We start from the raw sequence: 18310 nt of genomic DNA, 5'->3' as shown, positions 1-18310 counted from the left end.
TCCATCTCATACTGTGTGTGTGTTTGCCTGTGTAAGTTTGTGTGTAAGTGTAAAGCACTGTGGTGCCCCATCTCATGCTGTGTGTGTGTGTGTGTGTGTGTGTGTGTGTGTGTGTGTGTGTGTGTTTTACTCAGTGTCCCATCTCATGCTGTCTATGTGGAAGGCACCATGGGGTTTAGTCTCACAGTACTAGGAATGAGCAATACGCTTCTCTTGAAGCCTTTGCAGTCAATGCTTGTCATCTTTCTAGACCCCAGAAGGCATGCCAGACACTGATTATTGACACTCCCCTCACTACAGTAGGGGAGAGGGACTTGTTCACAACCTGTCCCACAGCTGCTGCTTTGCCACTGTATAGCGCATGTTTTACTACTGAATAATGTTATGTGAAGGCAAGAGTATTCAGCTTGTGTAATCTCCATTACAAATTAACATCACTTGAGAATTGAACAGTCAGGCCATGTGTGACTATACTTGCCTGCAATTCCAGCATTTGGGAGGTGGAGGCTGGGGAGTGGAGGTTTGAGAGTTTGAGGCTCCCCTTGGATATATAGCAAGATGCTGTCTCAGACCAAATCCCACCTCCAAAAGTCCCAACAGTCTGTGGGTCATACTATTTCCCTTTTTCTTGATTTTCATTAAGTCTTATAAAAAGACTTATTTTTGTTCCATCCCTGAGTGGTTTTCCTGCATGTTTGTAAGTGTACCACATGCCTGTAGCACCCGTGGAGGCCAGGATAGGGCATCAAACCTCCAGGAATTGGAGTTATAGGTGATTATTACCCACCATGTGGATGCTGGAAACTGATCCTAGGTCCTCTCAAGAGCAGCCAGCACTCTTAATGCCTAAGCCATCTCTTCAGCCTTTATTTCACTGTTTCGATTTAATAGAAAAAATAGCAGCTATGAGTAGACATATAAATAGTTAATTCAAGATTGTGAAAGAATGGGTAGCGATCATAAAGAGAATTTAAAAAGAACAAACCAAGGGGAAGTAGACAGCTGGCTCCTGGAGTAGAATAGAGAAAAGAGAAAGTCATACTGTGGGACAGCCCAGGTAGTAACAAGGGCAGAAGCCACTCTGTGCACAGTTTATCTTTTCTGCAGTTGGCACTGGAGCAGAAGCGGACCTGGACAGGAGCCCCCTTGTAGATCTACTGTCAGATCTAAGCTCTAAGGTCACAGGAGGTCTTTGAGGCCTAGAACTAGGCAAAGGATCCTTCAGTTTGATGAAGGAAGGAAGGAAGGAGGGAAAGCAGGCAGGCAGGTTGACCTGGGAAAGCTGAGAAGAGCATGAAAAGAATAGCATAGACAGGTAAAGATGTTCTGAAGCCAGAATGCTCTAAACTCAGCAGTAAATGAACCACTGTGTTACTGTGAGGAGACTGGCCTGAGGGTACCTGCAAGTCCTCAGCTTCTTGGCCACCAGGATATACCAGTCAGAGCAAAGGGGGACCTTGTGCTCTGTTAGATGTGGAGAAGCAGGAGCTCCCAGGTGGGCAGCAGCAAGGCCAGGTCTCTGGAAGCTGGGTGTCCTTCCTGTTTGGCGTAGTAGTTGTGCTCAGGACCATTTGTGCTCATGACCAAGGCACAGGAGTTTGTGGTCATGCAGAAACCTACAAACACTCTTACTACTTTTCAGTGGGCAAGACTGATTAACATTGTCATGCTGTGGAGCAATCCTCAGCCATAAGCAACAATTTTGAGCTGCTGCTGTGGATGGCCTGCAAGTCCATTTACATAACATTCTTGAAGATCAAACATAGATGGTTCTCTAGAGAGATCCCAGGAGGTGTCAACAAGTTCTGTTTCTGTGAAAGGGACATTATTTGGACCTGTGCAGGAGACCACACTGCCCTGAGCCCCACAGGTGCACATGTGGAAATGATGACATCTGAAGGAGACTTCAAGTTTTACTTACGCATTGTTTCAGGGTTATTTGCTGCTGTTGCTTTGGCTGTGGGCTACACAGGTTTCACAGCTGGGGGCAGTGTTTACAAGCCTCTGTGTGCTCCCTGTGAACCTCTAATTACTTCATAACATGAGTGTGTGGGGCTTCTGTGTGCACATGGCTGCTTGTGTAAATGTATATGTGTCAGATCCCACGTGGTTTATTTTATTTTAGAAGTGTGAATGCTGGAGGCTTCACAGGACCATAGCAGCAGCCAGAGATCTCCAGGGTTACTTTGGATCCCTTGAGGATACTTCATCATAGTTTAGTGGACAACTGTAGGTGCTACCAGAGAATAAGTAGAATGACTGAGAAACAAAATTGAATAGCATGTAGGTACTTAACACTTGCATTTTGGAAAATCTGCTTTGGTTCTGGACATGTGTTGGATACTACATGGTGCTGCTGTTGTGCCTATTGATGTGGGTACAATGGTATGTGGGGATGTCGGTGACCATGGCAGGTGGCTGGTTTTCATGTCTATGGAGCACCTTTCCTCTGGACAAGGACACTGGGCTTTCAGGTAACATAACTGGCTGCATCAAATGGCAGTTCTTTTCAGTCCTGGCTCTTTAGAGCAGAACACACTTTAGACAACTCTGTGCCATGAAATGCTAAGAGTTGACACCGTGACTGCAGTGTGAAAGTCTCTTGAGAGCCAGCTGCCGGTCCTGCTCATTTGCACCCTCGTTCTGCCTTCAGGGTGTTGCTGAGCCTGGTGGTTCTTGGGCCATGTTCCTCAAGGCCTCTTGTTTCGGTCCTGCACTTTGCCGAGGGCTGCGGGTGGTGTGTGTGCATGTTTCCCTTTGCTGCCCAGGGGTTGCCTGCTCCACTCTAGAGTGCAGCTGTAGAATAACATTGAGAAGGGCAGCTGTGAGACCCTCATCCCTTGTCATTGTTTGGGAGGGATGCGGTTGAAAGAGGTTGAACTAGGCTGGGGGCTGGTTCAGTGGGTAAGAGCTCATGCTTCTACAAGCATGAAGATTTGAGTTTAAATCCCTAACACCTATGTACAAAGCCAGGCATGGCTGTACATATCTTGTAACCTCAGCTCTGCGGGGTTAGGGCCAGGCAGATCTCTGAGCTTGCTGACCTGCCAGCCTAGCTGAACAGACTAGCTTACCAGCTTGCTGTTCAGTGATAGACCCTGTTTCAAAAGAATAAGGCAGAGAGCAGTAGAGGAAGATTCCTGATGTCTTGCTCTGGCCTCTGCATGCAACTCACATACCTGTTGTGTACACACACACACACACACACACACACACACACACACACACATACACACACACACACACCACCTACACACAAGGGAAGAAAAAAGAAAAGGAAGCTGATTTTCATGTAAACCTGTTGCTGATATGGCTTGCAGATGCATAGGGCAGGAGAGTGCCTTAGCCTGTCCTACCCATTCTGTTAAACATCCACATGACACCCACATTATGCATTTGTGTCAACCAAGAATACTAACCAGCAAGAACGGAAGAGTCCAATCTCCAGTTTACTTGTCCCTGACTGGACCCCTGCTCTGTGATGCAGGCCCCGGATCTGACCATGTTGAATGACGATGTGCTCTGACAATGAATGTTGTTGTTTTAAGGTCTTCTTTTTCTTGTGATTCTTTTGTTCCATAGCGTCGTCCCCCAGACTACAGTAATACTCAACAATGATCGGCAGAACGCCATTGTAGCCAAGATGGAAGACCCATTGAGCAACAGGGCACCGGATTCCCTGGAAAATATCATTAGCAAGTCAGTAGCCACCACCCCCCACCTTCCCCTGCCACTGTCATAAGTGAGCATTCCTGAGCCAGGGCACAGTCGGAACCCATGTCCATGTCTGTGATCACAGGGTTGACTCTGTTAGCCACCACCAGCACAGTTCTCAGGTCAGGGAGGGCCAGCCTGGTGCTTAGTGATGGTGGGTGAGAGCACAGAAGGGGTGGCATCTCTGAGGACTCTGGGCTTGATCTGCTGTGTGAAGATGCCAGAGTATTGCACGTGCTCAGCTTGCTCCTCCCGTCATTTGTCCTGCAGTTGGTCCTCTTCTGAGTTTGGTAAATGATGTAGATGTGGTGAGTTTGTGGCTTGTTTCTTATGCCTTTTCTTTTGAGATGTGTTGAATGGAACTTTAGTCAGAGATGACAGTGTACGATGCCCTGTGGGGGCCATTGGTGTGGAGGCCTCTGCCCATTGGCTCTGGCTCTGTGCCTCAGGAGGTTTGCCACCTTTTGGTTACCAGCAGTGTTCTCACAGATTCCTGTCATGCTTTTTTTTCTCCATGGGATGTGGCTCTTTCCAGTTTTTTTCTGGCTTCTTATCCTGGTCCAGTTCTCTAGGAAACAGGTCTGGGGTGTGATGTGGGGGTGCTGGAGGCCAGCCAGGCTGCTGGGGAGAGAATGGGTTTCTAGGCTTGCACTGAAGTCATGGGTGTGGAGTGTGGGGGAGCCAGTTCACTGTGGATAGTTGTATGGGGTCAAGTCCAGGAAGGACCTGGTGTGGCTCCTGCCTCTGGGGATGACTAGAGTTTTAAGCCTCCTGTGACTTTGCTGGTGGGAAATAGAGCTTCATTTCCTCTGTAGTGTGTAATAGGTCACAGTCCAAAATGTTGACAGGGTCATTCAGAAGACAAATCAGTCTTGGGTCTCTTTTGAGTACTTTCTGCTGCTAGCTGTTGGCTGCTGCTGCACTTCAGGGCCCGGTACCAAGAATGGCTCCCAGGGGACTCCTAGCGTTCTTGATGGCCTTGGAAGCCACTCCTAGGATTTGTTTTTGGGAGTTCTGGGGAGTGTGGAGGTGTTTTGGAGGCTGAGTCATCTTGGGTGTCTGACAGCAGGGATGATGGATGGACGGATGGATGGGGGCTCTCTAACACACGATGACCATTGTGCACATCAGCCTGGTTAGGATGACCTCTGAGATCCGAAAGCAGGATTCTAGGCTGAGTCTCAGTGAGTTATGGTTTTATTTATTTTGTGCTGTTCATATTTTTTAAGCAGTTGCTTTATATTCTGTGTCTTCTCGGCCTCAGGCTGTCTCTGTGTTATGTTGCAGCTCATCTCCATGGAGGGTGCGTGTGGGGACACACCGCATGTTGGGGGACCCACCTTGTGCGTTGGTCTGTACTCACCTAGGCATTGGGATAAGTCCACACAGCACAGTGAGTCAGGGCTAGTCTCAGTGTGCCACTCATGTCCCTCTCACAGCGTGGGCTGCTGTGTTTGTTTCCCGCCAGCGCTGTTCCTGGGCGTCGGCAGAACACAATCGTGGTGAAGGTGCCAGGCCAGGATGACAGCCATAATGAAGATGGGGAGAGCGGGTCAGAGGCCAGTGACTCTGTGTCTAACTGTGGCCAGCCAGGAAGCCAGAACATTGGAAGCAACGTCACGCTCATCACCCTGAACTCTGAAGGTACGTTACCCGGGCTGCTCTGCTTGTCAGCGCAGCCATAGTTGTGCCTTTGTGCCGTTATTTTGGAAGAACATGTAGCTTATTGTTGCTAAGGAGTGATACAGAAGTGATGAAGAAAGTTAAAGCAATTGGGAATCCCACAGTGGCTTCCAGCACCTGTGTCTTTCTCATGTTCTGTTGGCTTTATGCTCACTTTCCCTTGCTTGCACAGAAGTCGACTTCTTCCATGTCAGTCGGGGTTTCCAGAGTGATTTCAGTGTCACTTATGGAGCTGCCTTCTTAGATGGCCTACTTCCTGAGGAGGAGTAGTTTTCATAACCATGTACCGCTAGCCACTCACTGTCCTTGGCATTTCTCTGCAGGTTTCCAGAGGCTGTTGCCAGGCTTAGGGAGTACAGTCTCCTTGGGCTGGTTTGCCTCTTGCACTGGTGATCTGTAAGGTGCCAGGAGGAGCCAGTGCTGGGGTCTGTCTTTCCTAGACTCCTGCTCATGATTTCTTGGGGTCCTCATGGTGGGACAAGCTCTTCTTCCCTGATGAGTCTAACGTGCCCACTTGCCTATTTCTTGGCCTGTGGTCAGCCTATGTACATTTCAAAGACTTTGTGACACTTGGAGCCCTTGTATGCACTTGACTTCTAAGTGACTGTAATGTGGAGAGAAAGGAACTCTGACAGACTTAGCTCTGTGTGAGAATCCTAAGCTTATACTTTGTTTACCCATGAGACTGTGTGAGGCTTTGCTTCCATATCCAAATTATTGTTTTTTTCCTGTAAGCACATTTTTTTTTCTACTTTACAATGATTTACTCTTTGTTACTTTATCTGAAATACTAGAAATAATATGCCTTTCAAAATTGCAGTGTTGGGGTAGGCAAGTAAGGACAACACTTTCTATGAAGCTAGATACCACATAGTTGATCATTTTACAGCACGTATTTTAGCAGTTGCTAAAATTTAGATGTGACTCTTTCCAAATGCTTGTACTGAGAGCTTGATCCCCACCCATGGCTCTATTGCTCAGAAATAGAACTTACAGGGGGTGGGCCTAGGGGAGGAGTTGGGCCATTGTAGGTGTGTCCTGAAGGAGAGAGTGGGGTCCCAGCCTCACATTGCCTTTCCTTTGGTGTCCTAGCTTTCATGGGATGAGCAGCTTCTTCTGCCACATGTTTCCACCATGATAACTGGCTACCACAGGCCCAGTGATTGTGAATTGAATCCTCTGAAAGCTTTCAGTCTTAGAAACTGTGTTTCTGTTACAGTGACAGAAGCTGGTTTAGTGTATCCACATGTTTATACATTGTCATCTCTATCTGAATCCAGAATTTTTTTTATCATCTCCTCAAAGAAACCTCAAACCATTTAGTAGTCCTCCTCACCCTCCCACCCAGCCCTTTTAGCTGCTGATCCTCTTGTGTGAATGGGAGTTCCTGTGAGCACTGAATGTGACTGGATCATGCCATCCAGGTTGCAGGCCATAAATATTCCTGTCCTCCCTCTGTAGGGAAAGGGGCTGCATTCCCTGTGCCCTGGTCTTTTCCTTAGACACACAGGGGCTGTATTAGCAGTGCTTCTCCCTTATATGGCAGGGACTGTATTCCCCATACCCTGGCTCTCCCCACATAGGACAAAGATTGCATGCTGTGTACTCTGTCCCCCCCCTTTGTATGACAGGGGCTGCATGGTCCAGGCTCCAGGCTTGCCCTTGTGTGACATTGTTGGTTGACAGGCATTTGGATCATTTCTGCTTTTGGCTGTTGTATGTTTTGAAGTGTGAACACTTGTGTGTAAGTTTTGGCATCCATTTGGACTCAAGGCTAGGACAGCTGGCTATTTTAACACTAACTGAGAAAAAAGGTACCAATCATTCCTTTTTCAAGGAAGCTGCATAAGGACCATGCCTGTAATAGCCAAAGGAGCCTAGCTCATCTCCCTCCTTTCCTGTGGGAGCTGTGCAAGCTCTGGTTGGTCTGACCAGCTTCTTAGGCCTGGTATAGACCACTAAGGAATATAACCTTGATAATCCAGGGAGTCTGGATTATCATAAGAATAGAATTTTCCCTTTTGAATCTGACTTGGTGATGTGATGGGTGTGACATACATTTGGGGAAATAGCAGACTGTGTTGAAATGAACTCAGGAAAAGGAACCATGCTAGGCACCTTTGCTTTGTTACTGGTATCCTAAGGAGGATCAGAAACATGTGTCGGAGTTCAGGTTCTCTAAGTAGAGGCTGCATCTCTGAGTAAGATGTGTTGTTAGAAGAGACTTTGAGCCGTGTCACAGCCATACTAAAAGCCGCCTGTGTCCACAATCATGGTGCTGGTGGGCAACACTAGGAATCTCCATTTTCCAGTGCTAGGACTTGACATTCCCCAACTCATGATTTTACTTTTGCAGAAGAGGTCATGGTTCAGAACCGTTTGGCTTTCTTGTTCTTTGGGAAAGGTAGATCACATTGTCTTATTAGCAGTGTAAATGATCCTGCTGAGCCATGTGCTGGCACAGTGGTTTTCTAAAGAGTGTGTGCAGACAGGTAGCATCATTATTAAGTGATTGTTGTACATGGAGGTGCTAGGAGGACTACCAAGCAGGACAGTGTCTCACTTCAGACTCATTGCCCACTAGTCCTGACAGTACTGGCCTCTACCCTGTGGGACTCAGAGTCATGATCTTGTCTCCTTGCTCAGCAGGAAGTGTTAAGCCATCTGGCTCATGCCATAGAAGCATTATTGATATGGGGTGCTTGGATGATAAACTTGTAGGGTTTATTTAGTCTTTTTGTCCCCTGTGAAGAGCCAAGAATTGCAAGCTGACAGATGCTTCTTCTTATCTGAGTATCTGTGTGCCTGAGGTCTGAGAACCAGACCTCGAAGTAGTTATTACTTAAGATTCCAAATGTTTTATATAAAATTTGAAATCAGTTGGTTATAGCACGAAGGTACCATTTCCTGCTTTGGTTTGTTTTTAGGGTACTAGGGATTGGACCTAGGGCCTTTGGCAAGTTCTCTACCACTGAGCTATATCCCAGCCCTCTTTTCATTCTTTATTTTGAGACAGTATCTCATTAAGTTGTCTAGGCTGGCCTTGAATTTGCTCTGCAGCCAGGAATGATAGGCCTTGAAATTTCAGTCCTATGCCTTAGCTTTTGAAGTAGCTGGGATGACAGGCCTGTGCCATTTCATTGTAGTTCAGTTTTTTACTTAGATAATTTTTAAGTGATGTAAACTTAGTTTGGGTGAGATAGAAGGTGCCTTCTAAATATTGGAGCAGTACTTCTTAAACCTAGTTTTTGGCCATGTCTTCTGTGGTAGTCAGGTCCTCCTATAGCCCATTCTTGAACACTGAGAATGTGAGGGGCATAGTCATTCAGAGGCTAAGTTGGCTGTGTGACAGATACAAATTAGCTAAATGAATCAAAACAGATCAGTTAATTAAGGGATTTAGTTGGGTTTCCTTTCCCACAGTGCGGGCATTTGATAATTCCTAGAGGATGGGCTAATCCTCCATGTAAAATGCTGAACACTTAATTACAATGAGGAAGTATTGTGTTTCAGTTATCACTGATTCAGAATGCTCCTTCTTCAGCCCATGGTTTCTGCAAGTATAGTTCCATGCCACATTCTGCTGATCAGTCAAGACTTACTGACAACCTCCTGTGACAAATGCCCTTTAGGTCCTGCACTGTGAAACTAATGGCAGCCTGGGCAGGCTCCAAATGGCCTGCAGCTTAGTTATTGCTGTTTTCCTTTATTGTGACCAACCTCTGAGATGCCCAACCACAGAGAAGTGAGCTGATGGCAGATACATGGATCTTGCTTTTGGAATGACCACATGGTATAGGATAACAGAGTCCTTCTTGGTTGTGGTTAGTTTTCATATGCTAAGAAATATTTGTGCATTACTGGTTAGAAACCACAACTATATAATAGAATTGTTGATCTAAAATAGCTTACTAAAAAAAGAAAAAAGAAACAAAAATCATATATATATACCAAAAAACCCTTTTGAAAAGAAAATGGTGGAGTATGGCATTTCTAAATTGAATTTGTAGTTTATGGAATGAATTTCAAATATTCTCCACTTCTGTGCCATAGAAGTAACTTCTGGCTGTTATACTTGTACTCCAGCACATGGCTGGCCTTCCCTTGGTTCAAGGCATACGCCACCTTCCAGCCTTTCTGCTCCTCTTTCCCATGTGGAACATTGGTTAGATACCTAGCCATCCATGTGTGGAAGGAGATTATGTCAGAGCATCTCAAAGTCTAGCTGCAGGTATCAAGAAAAGGTATGTGGACACAGATGTGGCCTCATATTCCATGGGTGCTCCTGGACCCCTTTGAGTGGCAGATACTTATAAATGCACAAGAATAAGGTGTTTTCTGGACTACAAAGAGGCTCTTCTTGCCCACTTGTTAGAAGAACTGGGTTAAATAAGTATGATCAGCCCTTGGCTGGGTCTGAGAACATTCTGGGCTTTGTGTGGCAGTGTGGCCTGGAAGGCAGTGTGGATGCTGACTCTTGTTTCTTGTCTGGTAAGTTCCAGGGGACTTCATCTGGTTATATTTATTTTCAGAACCACGAGTATCTCATGAAGCATGTGCTTTAATTTGGTAAACTGTTTAGGTTGGCTTTACAAATGCCACATGAGAATTAATTTTTTGTATGGATGGAAAAATATACTTAACACTAGTTCGTGACTGTAAGTCTGTTGTCTAAAAACTTGCGTGTAGGAGGCTGAGGCTGACCCCAGGTAGCTAATTTGACCTGGGGTCTGTAGTATTTGAACAGCCCTGAAGCCTCCATGGATCACACCTTCTCTAGTTTTTTTTATTGCCCTTCTGCTGGAGAATGGCATATGCCATTGGCCTCCAGGACTTCAGCAGAGACCCAGGAACGGCTTAGGTAGGATAAATGTGACTGGTGCTCTTGACTAGGGACAAGGGCGTCAGTGAGACAGGACCGTCACAGAGCCCAGTGTGTCCAGTGAGGTATGTAAAGGTAGGAACTACTCCCTTGCTCTTGTTCATCTGAGCTGCCCCCAGGGACCTGCCTCTCTTGTTTCATGTAGCTGATGCCTTGGGCCTTGGATGTGATGGAAATTACAGAGGTGAGGTTGTGGTGGTTATTGCTGGGGGTGGGGTGGGGGAGGTGATGATTCATCTTGAGGCTGCCCATACTGTTGGAGGAGTTGCTCAGTGGTAGTTGTTGCACAGTAGATGTGGAACAAAGTATCTTTTTATGCTCCACGTGACCTCAAACTCATCCTAGGCAAAGACTTGCCCAGGCCAAGGCCCTGGAGATAATAGAGGATCTGTACCCCAGTTGCTTGGGCTCAGGAAGGAGTTACTCCATGGTCTGCTTTCCTTCTGGAGGGAATTGGAAGCATAGAACCAGACTGGCTCCACACTGGGGCTTGGTGGGTATGGTGGTGGTGGTGGTGGGGATAGAAATGTTTTTCTAGGTATTCCTCGTGAATTTTATTTTTCTGGAACTTAAGATACACTAAGAGCAGCTGCTTGTACTCTGATCTGCTTTAAAGAAGAGCAAAAAAATCCAAATTGCTGGTGGAAGCTTTTCATTTTAACTGTTTTCAAAAGTGGTGATGTCATTGAAGATTTATATAACTGGAAGAGAAAGCATGTTTATTTTGCTTGTGTTATAAAGTAAAACTACAAGAATGCATTGTTCAGATGCTAAAATTGGATTAGCATTTTAGTAAAGTAAGTATACTCCTCCTGAATTTACAAAAGGTGTGTTTCTGATAGCAATGGGAGTGGATGCTGTGTCTTGTTCTGTGTAGAGACATGATTCAGTGTTACCAGTGGGAACCTGGACTCTACGGTAGTCTGCCCAAGGTCAGAGGGCACCAGATCTTTGTGTTTGTGGAAGCTAATGCAGGTAGCTTCTGGGGCAGTTCTCCCTCCTGTCTGTCCTCTGTATCACTGAATGACAGCAGACCTAGGCCTCTCTTGACTTGACAGCAGACCTAGGCCTTTCCTGTCCCCACAGGGGACACTTACTGCCACACTTGCTGCCACTGATTTTCTTGCTTAGCTCACTTAAGCTTCTTGCTTAAGAGGGGACTGTACACCCACAATTCATGGTTCATTTAGTGATGTGTCTTTAGATCGTCTCCACTTTTGCTTTGTTTTGTTGTTTGTTGAGATCAGGTTTCCTTATGTAGCCTATGCTGGTCTGGATCTCATAACCCGCCCTGCCTCAGCCCTCCAAGTTGTGGGATTACAGGCATGTGCCACTATGCCCAGCTCCACTGGATTTTTTTATATGCACACTGGATATAACGGTGACTGGGTGACTTCCAGAACAGGATCTGTCTCTAAGAACCATCTTTCCACTTATATTCCATTGATACCATTGAGAAAGAGATTATTTATTCATCTGGCTCTGAGTTCCAAAGTTCAGTTATTTCCATCCTTAGCTGTAGCTGAGAGGTCATGCCCATGCTCCACCCTGCTAGTATGTCTCTCTATCATGTTCTGTCTCTCCCTCAACCTGGATTTCTTTCTCTCTCTCTCTCCCCCCTGTTCTCTTTCTTACAGGGTTTCTCTGTATAACAGCCCTGGCCATCCTGGAACTCGCTCTGTAGAACAGGCTGGCCTCAAATTCACAGAGATCCTCCTGCTTCTGCCTCCTGAGTGCTGGGATTAAAGGTGTGTGCCACCATGCCTAGCTATCCCCTTGATGTTGTAAGACAGTATTGTGATAAAGGGACCTGGCAGAGGCTGTCTGGGAGAGGTGCACATGACACTGACTGCAGTGTGGTCAAAGATCTTGGGCCTGTAGATCTTGGAGACTGGCAGTGCTTGGATTTCATTTTTAGTTCTGTGATCCCAAGGGGCTCCTGGTATTTGGGCCCATATCTTGTTTGATGTATTCTTCTACAATCAGGATGACTTGGGCCTGCTGCTGGCTAACACCAGTGGCTGTATCTCAGCTCTGGTGTTCCTGGCAACCAGATGGAGGCTGGGAGCTTGGCTTAGTAGCCCCAGGGAGCTTATATTTGAGCTGTGTGCTGTGCTGTCTTAACATGCTTCTGAGCTTTGCTGAGACTTGTCTCTTTTTTCAGAGGACTATCCCAATGGCACCTGGCTGGGCGATGAAAATAACCCTGAGATGCGGGTACGATGTGCCATCATCCCCTCCGATATGCTGCACATCAGCACTAACTGTCGCACAGCCGAGAAGATGGCCCTAACGCTGCTGGACTACCTGTTCCATCGAGAGGTGCAGGCTGTGTCCAACTTGTCGGGCCAGGGCAAGCATGGGAAGAAGCAGTTGGACCCCCTCACTATCTACGGTATCCGGTGTAAGTTCACACAGCTGATAATAGCTGAGGTGGTCAGGGAGCCGAATTTAGACCATATTTCCAGTGCTTGAGGTGATGCCAAACTCAGTGGTCATCACAGAGATGGGGATCTGGACTTAGGATTTGCTTGGCAAGATGTTGTGTGGTGCCCTGTGCTGAGAGGGACACTTGGGAATGTGCTTCTCCAGAGAGTTGCAGATTCCAGTGTCAGTCATCCTTAGGCTGCTCTTGAAGAAGAGAGAACAGAGGTGGGATTCCCTCCTGCCCACTGGCCATAGTGTTTCTGAGCTGCCCAGTGGCATGAGTGGGGTCTGTTCAGGGAGGTCTTGGCCTTGGCACTGTGACATGCCCATGGGCTGATCTGGCTGTGTTGGAGGCTAGTAGCACTCTGGGACCAATTTTAGTACCCAACATGGTCTTGGTGTTTTCCTCTTATTTGAGGAATACTACTCGCTCAAGCTGGTTCTCTCTCTGCTTCCTGGTGATACTTGGAAAGCATGTAAGAAGCCCAGACCCCTCTTACCAGTGATCCAGTCTGATGCCCAACCTCCTAGACTGTTCATTCCAGAGCTCCCTGAAACGAACTGGCAGGTGGGGCCTCTGCTCACATGCAGAATGATTCCTGGGCTGGTTGTGTGTTTAGTTTTACTGGGGCCACCACACCTTTGGCTTTTCCATCATCCCGGAGGGGGCAGCTACTTTGTCCTTACTGAGGAGATAGCCACATGGGGAAGTACTGGGGCCAGAAGAACCACAGCTCTATCAAATATCTAACAGAAGGTAGGTATTTAACACTTTCCTTAGAAAGAGAGACTGGCCTTGGGGCTTCAGAGTGTTAGACCAGTGTGCCCCATATTTAGACACCCTGGCCTAGCTGCAGGGGCTTGTAGTGGGTTGGGGAGAAAAGGGCACTAAGGCTATGAGCATCTGCAGAAGAGTCTGCCTGCCTTCCCCAAACCATGGTCTGCACTTGTGTTCACTTGGCAGCTGAATTTGTAGACTCTGTGTGAGGGAAGGAGTGCAGGCTGTTAATAAGGATGTACCACACGGACTCCTTCCTCCCTTGGGTGTAGTCCCAACCTCAGAGGCTACTGATGGGGCTAAACCTACCCAGCTTCCTACCCCAGCCCATCTATCAGTACTGTGTTAGTGCTCACATGGAATCATTGAGTGTTAAAAAAAAAAAATGATTGTTCACCTTTGACCTCCAAGCCTTAACTTGTCTAGTATTACCTCAAACTTTGGCTTTACCCCTCCTTCAGAGTCTCATGGTAATGCCTGCTGCTGGCCTTATTCAGCTAGTCTTCTTAGCTGTAGTCTTGTCTGTAAGTGCCGTCTTCACAGTGGAAGATGGGGAAAGAAATAAAGGCTTGGTTAGCTCCCCAGAATTTGAGTCATCAGTGAAAGTGTGTGCAGAAAGAGCAGTAGTATGCCTTTGGATGGCTTTGAGTGTTTTCCTTGGGAGTGCACTGGGGATGGAAGTGGTGCTCTTTTTTTTTTTTTTTTTTTTTTTTTTTTTTTTTTTTAAAGGTTTATTTTATTTATTATGTATACAATGTTCTGCCTGCATGTATGTCTGCAGGCCAGAAGAGGGTGCCAGATCTCATTACAGATGGTTGTGAGCCACCATGTGGTTGCTGGGAATTGAACTCAGGACCTCTGGAAGAGCAGTCAGTGCTCTTAACCTCTGAGCCATCTCTCCAGCCCTTTTTTTTTTTTTTTTTTTTTTTTTTTTTTTTTGGTTTTCTGAGACAGGGTTTCTCTGTGTAGTTTTGCGCCTTTCCTGGAACTCGCTTTGGAGACCAGGCTGGCCTCGAACTCACAGAGATCCGCCTGCCTCTGCCTCCCAAGTGCTGGGACTAAAGGCGTGCGCCACCACCGCCCGGCAGTGGTGCTCTTTTAAGTGAGCATGTAGGCTGAGTTGTTGAGAGTTTTGCTAGTGGATCATCCAAGCTTCTGCTTGAACTCTGCAGATGAGCATGCTCCAGTCTGCCAGGTGCCAGAAATTAATTAAAACATACACACACACACACACACACACACACACACACACACACGCACACGCACACGCACACGCACACAGGCACATGGGCACATGCACATGTGCGCGCACACACACATACACACAGTCTGATCTCTGTAAAGAGTGCTGGTGTGGATGAGAGACCCCGAGGACTCCCAGGCTCTTTGAAATGCTTTGAATGAAGGCTCTTAATTTGTACAAAACTACATACATGCCTACAGATAACCAGCAGATAGATGAATGCAGTGACTCTTCTTTTCTTTTTTCCTTTTTATTGAGACAGTCTTACTGTGTAGACCAGGCTGGCCTCTAACTCATAGAGATCCACCTATCTCTGCCTCCCAAGTGCTGGAATTAAAGGTTTGTGCCACCACCACCCATGCAGTGGCTCTTCCTAAGCTACCCTTACCTAGAGCAGGTAGTTTCTTGGTCATAAGTTGCAGGTAACACATTCTGTGGGAGCCAGAGAGCTCTCCTGGTTTGATGCATCATGGGTATATTGGGCTCCTAGGAGTACTCTAACAGAGTCCATGGACTGAGCATTCAAACACAGGCCCAGATGCAAGGTCTAGCTGTTGGCAGGGCAGCTCCTCCTCCTTTAAAGGGGTTTTGCCTCTACCTCTGGTGGTGGCTGGCAGTTTCGGTGCTTGCTGGTGCTGCCTCTATTGGCCATGTCCTCTTTGGGTGTCTGTATCTGTTTCTCCCCTCTCCGTATAAGCACACCAGTTGTACTGGAGTTAAAATCCACTAATGTAACCTCATCCTCAGTCATACCTGCAAAGATCCTGGTTCCCAGCGAGGTCTCATTTGGAGGTCCTGAGAAAGACATGAATTTTGAGGGACACTGTTCCCATCAGTGCACAGGGATGTGGGTTTTTCTGAGCTTCTATAATCAGATGCTGTCTCCTCTTAGGTCTTGAAGGGTAGATTGGGAAAACTGCTCATATGTTTTGGATACAGCCCATGCATAGGTGTGGCACTGGTCTGCTGTGGCCCAGCAGGGGTCTTGGGATATACTAAGAGCACCAGTTTGACCAGAGAGCCAGAGAAGAGTTTGGTTAATTTGAGCTGGTAGCCAAGGAGCTTGTGAATCCTGGAGACAGGTGGGAGACCTCTTCTCAGAGGGATTGGACCGTGCTGTGGACCTGGCCTAGAATGGCCATCTGAGACAGCAGATTAAGAGGAGGAGGAGTTGTAAGGAAGTATGTATGGGCCAGGATGAGTTGGGGAAAGCCCGACAGGCTTTCCTTGGGAGGCTTGGATGGGCATAGCCTGTTCAGAGTGCCCCCTCGCCCAGTGCTCCTTCCCGTCCATGGGTGGGGTCTGTTGTTTTCCTGGGGGGCTGCTATTATGTCAGGTCTGTAATATGGAAAATGAGTTCTTGGCATGCAGTTCCCTGCATGGTTTTCTCCATGGACTTGCGATTGCTTCAGCAGTAATAGTGCCCTCCTTCCTTTGTGACTGATAGTGTAATGTGCCCCCCGCTGAGGGGCTCTGTTTGTTTCCTCTAGTCTGTTGCCTTTCCCACAGTTTTGGCAGTCTCCTGTGTAGGCTCATTAAGTGAGAGCTGGGAAGCTGCTTTTCTGATTTGAAGAGTCAGCAGTGGAGTTCTGGAGGGTGGAAAAGCCGCTAGCAATGATGGGAGATGCTTCCTGGCTCCACTGCAAGTGGGTGAGAGCAAGCTGGGCCACCTTCCACAGCTTGAAGCACAGGTGTACCCTTGACCTTAGTCTTCCTTTGAGCTAAATGCTTCACTCCTTGGGCAACAGGTGATCCACAGGCCAGCAAATGGAGGCTTCTGTTCTTTTGAGGGCTTCTGGTTTTGAGCCTGATTCTACTGCGTGACCTCAGAGCAGCCTTCTGAGAAAAGTATGGCAGCAGGCCTTTTCTTGTCTGTCTCCCTGAAGCTTTCACCTGAGGTCCTCAGCTATGATGAAGGTAGATGCATAGGAGGATAGCCAGAAACTATACATTGAGGCTGGCCTTACAGAATGTGTCTCTTGTTCCTAGTTTTTGCCTCAAAATGGTCACAAGGGCGATGACATTGTTATTCTATAAGGTTTTCAAATGTGCATCAGATAAGGTAATTGGTCACTAGTGGCTTCTGTGGTGACTGTGACTGGTGGCCAGGTAACTAGCCTGTGACCTAGTGAGGCCTTTATCCATACCTAAAGCCACATGCAACACATATAATTGCTCAGTGGTTTATTGAATAATAACTCTGTGTTTATTTTAGGTGACCAGAGTTTCTAGCTCACACTCAGATTCCCTTTCATGGGGGAGGGTGAAAAGTGCTGCTGGGCTCCATGTGGTACTCTCAGCGTCCAGCCTCCTTCCAGACCACGGAAGTCTGCCTGTCATTGTTTTCTGAGCATATGCTCACAGAAAAGTCAAGATATTTCCTAATGCCTGAGACTGAACACAGCATTTAAAGGCTTTGTTTTCATTATTTCTTGTATTTGGTATCAACAGAAGCAGTTTTAGAGTTTGGGTGGTAACTTAACTCGCAGTATGTGATCCAAACTCAATGGCCTTAATAGTCAAAACAGGAAGTTTTTCAACTTAGGCTTTTGATTATTATAGTTTGAATTTCTTCCACTTAATTTTCCTGTTAATCAGCGAAGTTGCATGAGCCAGCTACAGAGGTCACTGTGTTGAAGAGAATGTCTTGTGGTGTCATTCACCACCATCTTTCCTGCTGCTGTTGGATATAACAAAGGACCATGGGATGGAAACATGGTTTAGCGGTTAAGAGCACTTACTGCTCTTCCAGAAGACCTGAATTTGGTTCCCAGCTCCCACATCAATGGCTCACAACTGTCTAGCTCCAGCCCTAGGAGATCTAATGACTCTGACCTCTCTGTGGGCATCTACACTCATGTGCACATGCACAAAAACATTCGTGCACATGCATGCATACACCCTGCCCCCAACACACGGTTTAGTAAAAATATTTTTTAATTGGCAAAGTCAAGTGGCAGCACAAGAAGTCCTGAAAAGAAAAAAGGGAGGGGTATCACATGGGCTAATGAAATGTGGGCCAGACTTAGAATAGTCTGACACCTCTATTCTGTTGTCTGTTTCTGGTGGCCTTCTGTATCTTTGATTTCCTTATTATTGAGGGATAGTATCTGCATGCTGTTCATTGATGCTCCTCGCATGCTCTGTACACATAAGGATTAGCAGTTTGGGTCCCAGTGGGTGCTCTGCCATGTGCATGGCTTTCGGCTCTATCCTCTAGTGGTAGGTGTGGGTTCTATTCTACCCCAGGGTATCAAGTAACTCTAGGGAATAGTCCCTTTGCTCAAGGAACTTGCTTTCTGGGAGACAGCTTGCAAGAACACAGGAGCAAGCATCTGACAAGGAGCACTGGCCAGATAGCATCAGATAACTGCTGCTCACTGAGCAGACAGCCAGTGTCTACTGAGTGCCAGCACAGTGCACAAAACCAAGTTTCCTGCATTTACAAGGAAGAAGGGGTATATAAACACTGTGTGAGAATTCTATACATTTAGGGAAGTAATGGGTGTTCTAGAAAGCAGGTGTGCTGTGCTGAGGGGAGTTTTGGATGAGGAGGGAGGACAAAGTACTAGTCTGGGCAGAG

General features: G+C 46.9%; 1 protein-coding gene across 2 annotated transcripts in view; it reads left to right on the top strand.

Moving 5' to 3' along the window:
• Window positions 1–18310, top strand: part of Banp (BTG3 associated nuclear protein) — an 81206-nt gene that overhangs the window by 36558 nt on the left and 26338 nt on the right. The window contains exons 5-7 of one of the 2 annotated variants that reach the window (XM_059263886.1): window positions 3583–3699; window positions 5183–5358; window positions 12444–12683. In XM_059263886.1, coding sequence (XP_059119869.1) covers window positions 3583–3699; window positions 5183–5358; window positions 12444–12683 — 533 coding nt within the window. The remainder of the gene's footprint in view (window positions 1–3582; window positions 3700–5182; window positions 5359–12443; window positions 12684–18310) is intronic. The other variant, XM_059263887.1, reaches the window with a different exon arrangement.

This window comes from Peromyscus eremicus, chromosome 5, assembly GCF_949786415.1.
Source record: "Peromyscus eremicus chromosome 5, PerEre_H2_v1, whole genome shotgun sequence".
In the NCBI taxonomy this organism is placed as follows: domain Eukaryota; kingdom Metazoa; phylum Chordata; class Mammalia; order Rodentia; family Cricetidae; genus Peromyscus; species Peromyscus eremicus.
This window is presented reverse-complemented; position numbering and strand designations above follow the sequence as displayed.